Raw genomic sequence first — 13,338 nt, forward strand, 5'->3', positions numbered from 1 at the left:
CTTCTGGCTTGAATAAAGCATTTTGCTTGTTTGTTTTTAATGCCACGCCAAATTTGAAAAACTGGACATGGTTCTTCAATCAAATTTGTCCCCCTGTCATTACTCATTGGTAGGTGGAATAATGTGATTTGTAAATATGTTAGACCAACAGTTAAATCTTTCACTTCAGTTTTGTAAGTTGATAACCTTAGCAGACAAAATCAGAAGATTGATTGTGACTTAGTATCAGCAGCTTTGCCGCCAATGTTGAGGAGAGTCTAAAAGGAGAAGATTCTCTTCTTCTTCTTGTAGTGAAGAAGGGCTTTATTGCTTTATGTGCCTACATTTTGCAGGTTCACAAGTTCTCAGTGAAGAATTTCTTTAAATGCAGGGGCAGCACAGCTTTGCAAAATTTAAAATATTTTGCATACAGTTTTTGTGTAATTTCAGTATCATTGATTATAAAGAAATAGATGAAGCAGTAGATATTTTGCAGTTTTCAGTTCTATCACTTTCTCTGTATGAACCTACAGAAGTTATCATGAATTAAGAAACTGATGCCTAGTGTAACTGACAAATGCATTAGGAAATTTGAAATATAAATTATCTGAAGCAATCTAAACAAAAATTCAGATATTATCCTCTCTTTCTGATCAAACTCCAGAATCGTTTTTAGTTAGCTATGTGTGGGTAAAAGAAACAGAACTATGACCAAACAGTTCAGAAGAGGGCCGTCTGTGTCAGTACTTGTATCTTGAAATAATGATAATTAGTTGGAGTCTAACATACATTCCAAGCCCAAAAAAAATATTCTGGATGCTAACATTAGTTTGAAAGCATACCATACTGGTAAACAATCCAATGACTGCCTTAATAGAAAATGTGTATGTTGTCAGCAAAATTTAATTTCAAGATCAGTCTGGATTTAAAAAATTTCCTTTATCCTGTTTTTAAATTATGAAATGCACTTTCCAAAAGGCAAAGATTAATCGTATTTTAAATATAAAATACAAAATATATTTATATTTTATACTTCAAAATATTTGTATAGTTAAATAAAAAAAGAAAAAAAATATCCTACTTTATTTTAAATAATGAAAATAATAGAAAACTAGAGGGCTCCACCCCCCTGCTCTCTTTGCTCACCAATCCCTGTGCACGCTTTTCTACATAATATGTAGAGGTATTACAGAGTGAGTCAAATCTTTTCTATGTAAAAAATACACCTGTCAAAATGCAGTGATCAATATCTAATCAGGAAATGACTTATGTAATTATTTACCTGTGTTTACATAGGTCACTTATGACCTGGTAAAAATTCAGATCTTGGGTACCACTCCATACTTTGACTAAAAGTCAGGAAGAAGGCAGTGATTGCCAGGTGCAACTCACTGTTTAGCCACCCCCCCCCTTTTCCTCCTAGTTCGCCATGCGTAGGATGTTTATCCCCCTCCCACTTGGCACTGTTTTAAAATCGGGAACTTGTTTTCTGATTTTAAAACAATGGGATGGGGCGATAAACACCCTACCTAAGCTAAGCACTCCCTCCTCGAAGACACAAAACAATCAGAAACAAAATGCATTCACAATAATCACTCAGTCACAGAACTCGACCGTACAATCACTCTGTTCTACGACCAGAGTTATTTGTTAGTTATTTGGTTTTTAGGAGCATTAGCAACTAAGGCCATATTGCTCCTGGGATATGCGGTGGTAATTCCCTGACCTTTCCGCATACTCTGTATTTGGTGGTGACGGGCTCGAACCCCGGTCTAATCAAGAAGCGTGTGTTATGCACTGCTGCTCCTTCCCACCTGGCTACGGAGGCGCCTCTACGACCAGAGACAAGTGGTACCAAAATAATAGATTTTAGCCAAAGGCCTTTTGCCTTGCATTCCATAATGCATGAGGAATATAGTTGCATCCAAAAGAGCAGGACTAAAATATTTAACTGCTTAACTGAAATATTTACAAACTATACAAATATTTAAAATATATACAAAATACTAAACTATTTACAAACTGTACAAATATTTAAAATATTTACAAAATACTAAACTATTTACAAATACACAATATTCATTAATATACAAAAAACATTACAATCGAACATCAAATATTAGACAGTAAAGCCCATGTACATGGTTGTGAACGTTATGGAGGCAATTGTCAATAATTAATTGCATTTGTAGTGACGTAATTGTCTTGCCCTCTTCTCCCATTGGCTCGAATAAATATCACTAGGAAGAAAACTTTTTTAGTGTATAGAGAGATATTGTTTTAAATTTTGAAAATGTAAATCAGAAGCAAATTCTGTTTTGAGTACTTTCTGTAATAAAAAAAAAAAAAATGTTTATTCTAGGAACATGTGATTTGGCTTTGCATTAGCATCCCCTCTCCCTTGCATAGGAATAAACTGGTCTACGATGCCAGTGAAGGCTCAAATTCGGGAATGGCTGATATGATTGTAGTTTGCACACTAGGTGATCAGTTTTTCAGTGTATGCGAAGAAGAATTTCAGCATCGAGATCTATCAGACTTTGAATGTAGAATGATTTGATCAAGATATGCAGGTGCCAGCATCTCGACAACAGCCAAGATGGTTAAGTGCACCCATTCTTTGGAGTTGTGAGTCTACCATGACTGGCTCAACAAGTGGTTGAACAACCAATCAAAGGTTACAAAACATGAGACAGCCACATGTTGATGCCTGTCGTGAGCATTGTGTGTCTCATCCATAAGAAATGAGAAACAATGCTCACCATACCAGTACAATGTATGAATAGCAAGACCAATATTAGGGGTTACAGGTCAAGCTGCACTGGGGATTTCCCTCAACTCCATATTGTATGCTTTTTGTAGCAGAACAAACTCTGCTCTGTTCAAGAACAGAATCTGCTCTGTTCAAGGCCAGATGGTAAGTTATTTTGTGTAGTCTGTGAGGTGCCTCCATAGCCAGGTGGGAAGGAGCAGCAGTGTGTAGCACACGCTTCTTGATTAGACCGGGGTTCGAGCCCGTCACCACCAAATACGGAGGATGCGGAAAGATCAGGGAATGACCACCGCATATCCCGGAGCAATATGGCCTTAGTTGCTAATGCTCCAAATAACAAACAAACAAACGTGTGTGTGTGTGTGTGTGTGTAGTCTGTGTAGTGTTGTGTTGGGGTGTTGTTCATTTGGCCTTTTAGCTGTGGGACCCTTAGAAAACCCAGCTCCACATGTTCAACATTAAGTTCATGGATGGGGCATGCCATTAAAAATATATAAAAGTCTTTTAATATTTGTATCAACAGTCCTGTGAGAGGACAACAAGGTTCCTCACACCCTGCTTAACCATTTTAGTTAAATTTAGAATTTTGAAGTTGTTCTAGAGTAGCTCTTCCCCCAAGTCAAGATCAGGGGAAGGTAGAAGGGAGTTTTTGAAAAGTGCACCTAATGCACTGTATATATTTTCTGTTTTGCGGGGCTTTTATGTTCTGATTTAGTTTCCTGGAGGTGCCTGTGAACAGCACACGGGCAATTAAGCAATCTGGACTATGCACTGTACAGTTGCTCATGTAGGCTATGACATTGACGGCCTTCATGGGTACCCGTGTGCTCACTCCGAGTCACAAGAAACTGCACCTTGCACAAGTATGCCAGCATCGACATGTGGAAATCTGTTACCTGGTCTGATGAATCCTGTTTTCAGATTTATCATGCTGATGGATATATATACAAATTTGGAGAAATCAACATGAGGCCAATGCACCTGGAAGCACTGTTGGTGTTAGCAGCATTTGGTGGTGGTGTTATGGTTTGGGGATTGTTTTCATGGAATGCGCCGGGTCCTCTGATCACCGTTAATCGGAGGCTTGATGGGAATGCTTACTTTTCTATTATTATGCTGATGAAGTACACCTCTTCATGATGACAGTGTATCTGGACAGTTGTGCTGTCTATCAAAAAGATGTGTCATGACACAAGGCCCAGCAGGGTGCTTACTGGTTTCAGGAACATGGAAGTAAAGCCTTTGTCCTCCCATGGCTACCCAACTCACCTGATCTGAATCTATTGAGCATATATGGGATCTACTAGAAAAAGACATTTGATGCTACACCCATCCACCCAACAATGTGCGAGCATTACTTGACCCATTGTGCAACACATGGGTAGTACAACCACAGAACCACCCTACTATAACACCTTGTGGAGCCCATGCCAAAGGGGCAAAAGGTGGCCCCAAGAGGTATTAGGTAGGTGTTGCTAATGCAAAGCCAAGTCAGTTTAATTTGTGTTCAGAATTTATGTTCAGAGATTTGACTAATGCATTTTTATTCAATATACTCATACCTATAGTTACTTATGCAGCTTCTTGTCTCCCCCCCCCCACCAAATTTTTTGTTTTAGGTTCTGCAGCCTTCTTGTGAATTGAAGGATCTGGTGTTTTGGTCACAGCTTTATCTGCCCACAATGCTTTCTCCTGTAAGTGGTCAAGCAAGTCATGAAGTAGAGCAGATTTTGCAGAAAAGAGATAGTACTTTACTTACAAAGACTCACTCTTATGATACTATATCTGCTATAGATCATTCCAAATTGTATAGACATTCTAGTGATCCTGTAATTGATCGAGGAACTAACTTTTCAAATAATCTGCAATCAAGTGATGTCAGCCTTGATCATTCTCTATTGAATAATTCTCATGGTATTTGTGGTGAAGAAGATGTTAACTTGGTTCCTAATTCAGATCTGAAAACAGAAAATATCAAACATTATCCACAACTGTGTGCATCTGTTGATGACTCAACAGATACATTAGTAAACGAAAGTGGTGCATCAGTATTTCATGGTAAAGAAAATAATCAAGTTGAAGTTGTTAGTAATGGTTGTACTGAATTACAGAAATCAGATTCCAGTATTTCTGCTGAAATGCATATGAATACTTCTGATGCTCACAACTGTATTTCATCCCCTGTATTTAATGAATGTCATGCTCAGATGAAATGTTCATCTATTTCTCCTGTGCTAAAATCTCAACCAGAAATAAACGGGAATGGAGATGTTGTTGTGAAGCAGCCATGCAGCCAAGCTGAGAGGCACTTAAATCGTCATCATTCTAGAACCCCAAGTTCAGGTTTTCCTGCAACACCGTGTGAAGATCACTCTTGTGAAAGTATCACTTCCTGTAGTCATGTCATTCCTCCTCATAAACTTGATCTTGATGGATTAATGATGATACGAGATGAGGTGCAAGAACATTTGCACCAGTTGTTCACCCATTATCAGGTATTGATTCTTCATATTACATTATTCAATTTTATTTACTTATTTATATTTGTTCATAGGTAAACTTTGAGTCTCAACAACAATGTTTTACAGTAAATAAGATGATTTTAGGTAATGTTATATATATATATATATATATATATATATATATATATATAGAGTGGCCACTTTATTGGATACTGACCTAATAGTGAGTAGTGCCTCCTCAGAATAATATGAAGTCATTAGGGCATGGAATCTGCATAGTATTGAAAGCATTGAGTGTTTGCAGACCAGATATTTCAATATCTGGTTCATGTAGACTCAATTGCAATTCTGCCCAGACATGATAGGAGGGAGTATATGATGAGAGCCTTGACAATCAATTCAGCCTTGAAGAGTTTGTGCAAATCTCATGAGGTAGAATTTTTCTAAGTGTGGTTTATGCTTGTTAACAGGACAGACTCCTACATGGATAGTATACGCTTAAACAGAAAGGGTGCAAGAATATTTGATGATGCTATCTAGGCATTGTTAGATGGGTTGGAAAGCTGCTAGTTTGGGGGGGGATTCACAGACTAGTAGATTAATAGTACCACAGGCAAAGGTGAAAGTGATTCTTGCACTGCTTCTATCACACATAGCATAATTTCATTAATTATTAATTATTAAAATGTGAACGAAAAGAAAACACATAGTTTTAACATTGACAAAAAACAGAAATGATTAATAGAATTAGAAAAGGTAAAAATTTAGGAAATCTCTCCAAAGAATTTAATATGGGGACTTCAACCAACAATTCACAACCAAGAAAAATTCCAATACTGTAACAGAATAGCATCAACCGGTGCAATACCATCACTTGCTTATTGCAGGCTTGAAGTAGTGGAACCCATGTTTAGTCTCCAGAGCTAAGTTCCGGTCAACCCTTCCCCATCTCTTCTATCATGCAGTATGACTGATGACTTTTGAGGTTATGATGAACATCGGGGCGAGATCCAATCTTCCTTGCATTTCAAGGGTACAGGTCTAAAACGGTGTTCGCAAGCCAGCTGCTAGTTAGTACACTTGACTGAACCTATTGATAACTCTCTACGAGGCTTCTGGATCAGCTAGTATATAATCTTGCTACCACTACTCTGCCAGATAGTGACTGAAGGGAGTCCGAGTAGTGTGTATGCGGGGGGGGGGGCATTGTAGAGGCCACGTTATGTCAAGGATCTGTGTATATTCTTACCATGTGTACGCCATATCCAAAAATTTCATTACTTCATACAGCATGCCCACTAACTTTATCTTACTATTGAATACTTATCTGCGAAAAGATTTAACACTCCCAAACACTTCCTAGTTCATTTCACAAATATACATGGTCTCAATTCCAATCTCAACGATTGTAGAGGCCACGTTATGTCAAGGATCTGTGTATATTCTTACCATGTGTACGCCATATCCAAAAATTTCATTACTTCATACAGCATGCTGCCCACTCACTTTATCTTACTATTGAATACTTATCTGCGAAAAGATTTAACACTCCCAAACACTTCCTAGTTCATTTCACAAATATACATGGTCTCAATTCCAATCTCAACGATGTCCATTTCCACTTGCAGTCTGTCAAACCCCCATGTACTTTTTCTTGCAGAATTTCAGTTATCGGTTGATTCAACTACTGCTCATCTCAGTTGCCCAAACTATTTGCTGTATGATTCCTTTCCCCTGGTGGTACTTGTGCATATGATCGTTCCGATATTCCCTGTTAAAGACTTGGTAATTTGGAATCTCCTCTTTTCAATATTCTCTGGCTTAAAATCCCTCTACCTCATTGTGTCAAATTCATCTGTGCTCTCTACTGTTCTCCCAACTCCACTAATCACTCTCTTTGACTTCCTCTCTTTGCAACTTGACTTTCTCCAGTCCAACTTTCCTAACAGTGAGGTAATTTTCCTTGGTGATTTTAATGTTCACAACTGCAGCTTTCTTCAGTTTTTCTAGTCACACTGACCCAGCTGGATGAGATGCTGAGGCTTTTGCATAGGTTGTTCATTTACCTACAAGAATACCAGACAATCCTAACTATACACGCTGGATCTTTTTCTCACAAACAACTTTTCTAAGTACACGGTCGAAGTGAGTGGTCCTTTAGGCACCTCAGATCACAACTTGGTGATTGTCTCTTCTCCAATGGCGCCTTTATCTCATGGCTATTCCTAGCCTCATATTGTTTGGCATTACAAGAAAGCAAAATGGGATAACCTGCAAGATTTCTTTTCTTTTCCCTGGTCGGATTACTGTTTCAAAACTTCTGATGTCAACATTTGCTCAGATCGTGTCAGTGAAATTATTCTTGTAGGAATGGAATACTTTATCCCACACTCCACTTTAAAATCTCATCCTTTATCTAAACCTTGGTTTTCCAATAAATGTTTTAAGGCTGTTCAAGAGAAGAATGTTGTACATCGTAATTGGCTTGTTTCTAATTCTTCAGTTTCATTTTCTGCCTGCATCAAAGCTCGTAACAATTGTAAAGCAGTTATTAATCAGTCCAAACTAGATTTTGAATAGGATAGAAGTAGAAAAACTTGCTTCTTGCTCTAATGGTAGCCGAGCATTCCGGTCTCTTGCCAAATCTATTGGCCACAACTTTTGCCCATCTCTGCTCCCACCTCTGTGAAAACCAGATGGTTGTGTTGTCACTTCGGCCAAGGATAAAGCTGACCTGCTAGCATCCCATTTTTCTTCAAACTCATGTATTAATGATCTTGGTAAAACACCTCCCACCATTCCCAACACGCTCCATTCAATGCCTCCTGTGGTCTTCCATCAAAAGGATGTCAGAAGGATTTTGACGGATTTTTTGAAGGATTTTTGATGGTATTTCTCCACTTGTTCACAAAACCTTGCTCCTGAACTTAATCCTGTTCTTTGCTGTCTTTTTTTACTTTCTTATTCGAAAGGTGTTTTTCCTTCTGTTTGGAAATTTGCTCATATCCAGCCAGTTCCTAAAGAGGGTGACAAATCCCTCCCATCCAATTATCGTCCCATTGCAATTACTTCTACCCTTTCTAAAGTAATGGAGAAATCAATTAACCGCCAACTCTTAAACTATCTAGAAACCTTCCGTCTGATCAACGATTGCCACTATGTATTCCGTCAGTGTCGATCCACTGGTGATATTCTGGCTTATGTTACCCATTTTGTGGACAAATTCAATGGAAAAGTTCAGTGAAACACAAGCAGTTGCTCTTGACATCTCAAAGGCCTTCAGTTGTGTTTGGCATAAAGGTCTTCTAAACAAGCTTCCATCTTATGGTTTGCCAACTGTTTTTTGTAATTGGTTTTCCAATTTTCTCTCTGATCGTTCACTGAGGGTGATAGTAGATGGCTCTTTGTCTTCTAACTTCTCCACTAATGCCGGTGTCCCCCAAGGTTCAGTTCTTTCCCCCACTCTTTTCCTCTTGTTTATTAATGACCTTCTTCCATTGACGGGAAATCCTATCCATAGTTTTGCCGATGATAGCACATTGCATTCTACTTTCCATTTTGAGAAACCTTGCCCTGCTCAATCAGCTTCAACTTCTTGAAAATCTGCTACCGATTCCTTAAATGCTAATCTCCAGGTAATTGTCCAGTGGGGCAAAGACAACTTAGTTGATTTCAATATATCTTGTCTTATATCTTGCAAAAAGGATTCTTCTGCTCCTATCTTTTGTGACACTCCAATTTCTAGGCAAAATGATATTTCTTTTGGGGATTAACCTGACTTCTAATCTCTCTTGGCACAATCACATTACAAATATTGCTTCCTCTGCATCTAAAAAACTTGGTTTTCTCTTTCGCTCTCAGTTACTTTTCTTCCAAACAACTGTTCACTCTGTACAAATCGCAAATCCGCCCTACCATGGAATATTGCTCCCACATCTCGGCTGGTGCCCCCAAAACCTCTATCAGGCTTATTGATTCCATTCAAAAGAGGGCAGTTAGATTAATTAATGATTCATCTCTAACAGATTCTCTCCACCTGCTGTCTCATAGACGTACTGTTTCTGCTGCATGCCTTTTCTACCGATACTTCCATGGGCGATTGTTCTTCTGAATTGGCTTCTATAATTCCCGCTCTCTTTTTAAAAACAGTTCAAACACGTACCGCCACCAGCCAACATCCATTTACTGTCCAACTTCAAACTCACAGAACCAACTTTTCATCTTCCTCATTTATTCATTCAACTGCTATTTTCTGGAACAATCTTCCTTCATACGTATTTCCTGAAAATTACAGTCTACAGAAGTTCAAGTGTAATATCAACAAATATCTTCTTTCGTCTTCTCAGCCTCCAACTCAAGCACGGTACTAGGTTCTAATACCTCTCGTGTTTGGGGTTTTCATTTAAAAAAAAAAAAAAAAAAAAGAATTTGTGTCGATTATGGATAGTTATGGAGGATCTAGCACGAAAAAGACTATATTGAAAACTGAAAATGCCGCTTTAGAGAGTGCATTCGCTTTATTTTTTTGTTATCTTCAGAAGCGAAGTTTAGGTGAATCAGTGTCTGGCGCAATGTTTTGGGAAAAGCATTGGATTTTAATTGAAAATTGAGAGGTAATGAATATTTTAATTCATTACCTCTCAATTTTCACAGGTTGACTGAAAAACTTTAAACTGAGAAACGGTATAAGTGAACTAGATATTTAAGGTGAGAAACTTTCTGCAGTGGTGGCCTTTAAAAGTAAGTTTGCTTCAGTTATAACAAATTACGAGAAATGAAACATTTATAATGTTGATGAGACGGGTTTATTATGGAAAGCATTACTGAGAAAAACTCTAGCCACTAAAAGAGAAATGACTGCACCAGTTTTTTAAGATGAGAAAAGAGTGATTGTGTGCAAATGCTACTGGGACGCAGAGATTGTTCGTTATTGGTAAGTCAAAGAAACAGAGAGCATTTAATAATCTTTCTAATTTTCCTGTTTTGTATAAAAACTGTAAAAATGCCTGGATGGATGTTTCTATTTTCTGAGATTGGTATATAATTTTTTTTATTTAATTAATCTTAATTATTTAATTTAATCGTAAGGTAAGATTAATCTTATCTTGCGTTTGATTATCTGGAAGAGACCTGACTTCAGTTATTCTGGATAAGTGATGCTTTTCTCTCTGTATGTGTGTGTGCATATAGGAATATATGCAGGTATATATTGTAATAAGAGGAATATATGAAGGTATATAGACCTGGGTTACTATATTTAGAGTAGAAGGCACCCAACGACTATAAAGAAATATATTAAAAATAGAAATATTTTAGTGTGGGGAGAGAACAGCAGGTAGTGTAATCAACTAACAGATTAGATAACACGGAAAGGCAGTCATAAAATAACACAGTTCGAACCTGCAACACAAAAAGTCAAAAATATTATAAGTACTTAGTGCTGTACATCAGATGATTTCAGCATTGTTAACGAGAGCCAGTCGTCAACATCAATAAAAATCGCAGCTAAAAGTAAGACCTTGAAATATACGTAGCACTTGGTAAAAAATACCAGGTTTTTAGTATATTGTTAACGTTCGGAAGTCAGGTTAATCGTAATGCTAACGTATATATCATGGCTGACACAACAGAGACAGAGAAATGATAGATAATAAGAAATATAGGTTGTAAAAATGTATAGGTAGTAAAAAATTACTAAAAATCATGGAAATTTGAAATCACGAGATGAAGCAGACGGTCAGGAATCGTACTTACTGTTTCCACAAGCTGGAGAAGTGGGTATGGTCATCCAGTGTACTGCGGGGAGAGAAACAATGCTACATGCTTGTTTCAATGACTGTATGGTATGTAGAAGCGACCTCGGGGATTGGAATGCAGTAAGACATACGGGGTTGACTGAGGGATTAAACACAATGAGGCCACGCGTCCCAGGATAGGGGAGAAGGCATAACGTACAAAATAGCGTGAAAAAGACAATGAATTTTGTATGAGGCAAAGTCAGTACGTATAGCAGTAAAATATCATCTCGATATTGCTTTCAAAACCTAATTGCACACAAGAAATAAAAGAAAGGAATTCAGAACAGTAAAAAGGAGTGTGAGGATGAGAGGAAATAGTAGTGCTCGGGTAGTCTGGGGTTACTAGCCTGTTCCTGTAGTAGGACCCTGAGCATAACCTATTTTGTGTGTGTGTGTGTGTTAGAATTAGTAGAGGCACATGATGCAAGAAAGCAAGCTTATACAGCATCAGCAAAAAAAAAAAAAAAAAAAAAACACCATTCCCATTTCACTGATCTATTCATTCCAAATGTTTGTCTAGTTCTGCCTTGAATTTATTTAAGCTATCAACTTCCACAACAACAGTTGGAAGTTTCTTCCAGCAATCATCTGCCCGCTGGATAAAGACAAAATTCTGCACATCTATTCTACAACTGTCTTTCCTCAATTTGAATCTATGCCCTCTCAGGTTTTTAATCTGAGCAAGAGGAAGAATCCCATCAGCATTGAGCCTGCTCAATCCATTCAAGGCCTTATACACCTCAATCAGATATCCTCACAGGTGCCTAGTCTCCAGAAGCTGCAAATTGCAGAACTTAAGCTCTTCTTCATGCGAGCACCCCTTTGTTCCCTCCACTAGTCTTGTTCCCTTTTCTGTACTCGTTCTAGCATTTCTACATCCTTCAAAAAATGAGGCTTCCAGTCCTGTACACAGTACTCAAGGTGTGGCCTGACCATTGCTTTATACAAGGGGATAATCATCTGCTTATCCCTGCTCACAAATATATCATTGAAAAGACCCCATGACCTACTCTGGCCGCCTGTCTGCACTGCTCAGAAAACTTAATATATGACTGCACAATTACCCCTAGGTTTCTTTCATTCTTCACTACCCTGAGTGTAACATAGTTGGAACATTTCTATGGAATTAGTGCTACCCATATGTTGACAAATGCATTACTTTGCATTTGTCAACATTAAACTTCAGTTGCCACTCCTCAGCCCATCTACCCAACTTTTCCAGATCCTATTGCAGCATACTGTCATTACTAACAACTCTGCCAACTTTTGTATCATCTGCAGACTCTGACATTAAGCTTGAATACATTGATAAATATACAAAACAACAATGGGCTCAGCATCGATCTTTGGGAAACTACTAATAACAACAATAGTCCACATAGAGCAGTGTCCATTGGTTCTCTCTCTCTCTCTCTCTCAACCATCCTTTTATCCATTGTAGCAACTTGACCTTAATGCCAGAGTGCTCCAATTTGTACAGTAGTCTTCCATGTGCAACAGTATCAAAAACTTTCCTGAAATTCAAGTATATGTTATCAAAATTATTTTTGCATCCAGTTCCTTTGTGACCACATCATAGTATCCAACCAAATTGGTCAGACAAGACTTCCCCTTAAGAAAACCATGCTGTGTCCGAGCTATAACTGAAGTCTTGTCTAGATGATCCTGCAGTGCTTCTTTAACTTGTGCCTCCATTAATTTTCCTGGAATTTAAACTCACAGGTCTATAATTACTTGTGTCAGCCTTTGATCCTCCTTTGTGAATTGGGGTCACATTTGCACATCTCCAGTCTATGGGTACCTCCCCTGAGTCCAAGGAAGCTCTCATAATTATGGGTAAGGGTTTGCTTACTTCCTTTGCTGCCTCCTTTAATATAACTGGATAGATCCCATCCACCCCAGGTGCCTTTCTTGTATTTATCTTCAACAATTTCTCCTCCACTTTACTCTCAGTTATTACAAGATTCTCTAGCTTACTGCCAGAGTTGAATACACCTCTGGCATTCCCCTCGCTGAATAACTCCTCATGTGTGAATGTCGATGCAAACTATTCATTTAGTTTGTTAGCTACCTGAGCAGGATCATCAACAGTTGACCCATCGATATCAAGTGGACCAATCTGATTCATCCCCTTCCTTCTAGAGTTTACATAATTAAAGAACTCTTTGCATCCCTTGCCAAAGATTTCTCGTAATCTGCCTTCCCCTGCCTAACCTCCTTTGTAACTTGGTTACAGATCAACTTGTATCTGTCATAGGCTTCTGTGTCACGTGTTAATTTGTATGTATCCCATGCATTTTTCTTCTCTGCCATGTGTCTCATTAGT

The 13,338-nt window shown here is 38.2% G+C and overlaps 1 protein-coding gene across 3 annotated transcripts in view; it reads left to right on the forward strand.

Annotated features, from left to right (window-relative positions):
- Window positions 1-13,338, forward strand: part of LOC150089581 (phosphatidylinositol-3,5-bisphosphate 3-phosphatase MTMR4) — a 371,703-nt gene that overhangs the window by 297,917 nt on the left and 60,448 nt on the right. For all 3 annotated transcript variants that reach the window (XM_090389550.1, XM_090389552.1, XM_090389551.1), the window contains exon 11: window positions 4,372-5,247. In XM_090389550.1, coding sequence (XP_090245676.1) covers window positions 4,372-5,247 — 876 coding nt within the window. The remainder of the gene's footprint in view (window positions 1-4,371; window positions 5,248-13,338) is intronic.

Source organism: Mastigoproctus giganteus, chromosome 2 (assembly GCF_048544385.1).
Source record: "Mastigoproctus giganteus isolate SK-2022 chromosome 2, ASM4854438v1, whole genome shotgun sequence".
NCBI classification, from domain to species: Eukaryota; Metazoa; Arthropoda; class Arachnida; order Uropygi; family Thelyphonidae; genus Mastigoproctus; species Mastigoproctus giganteus.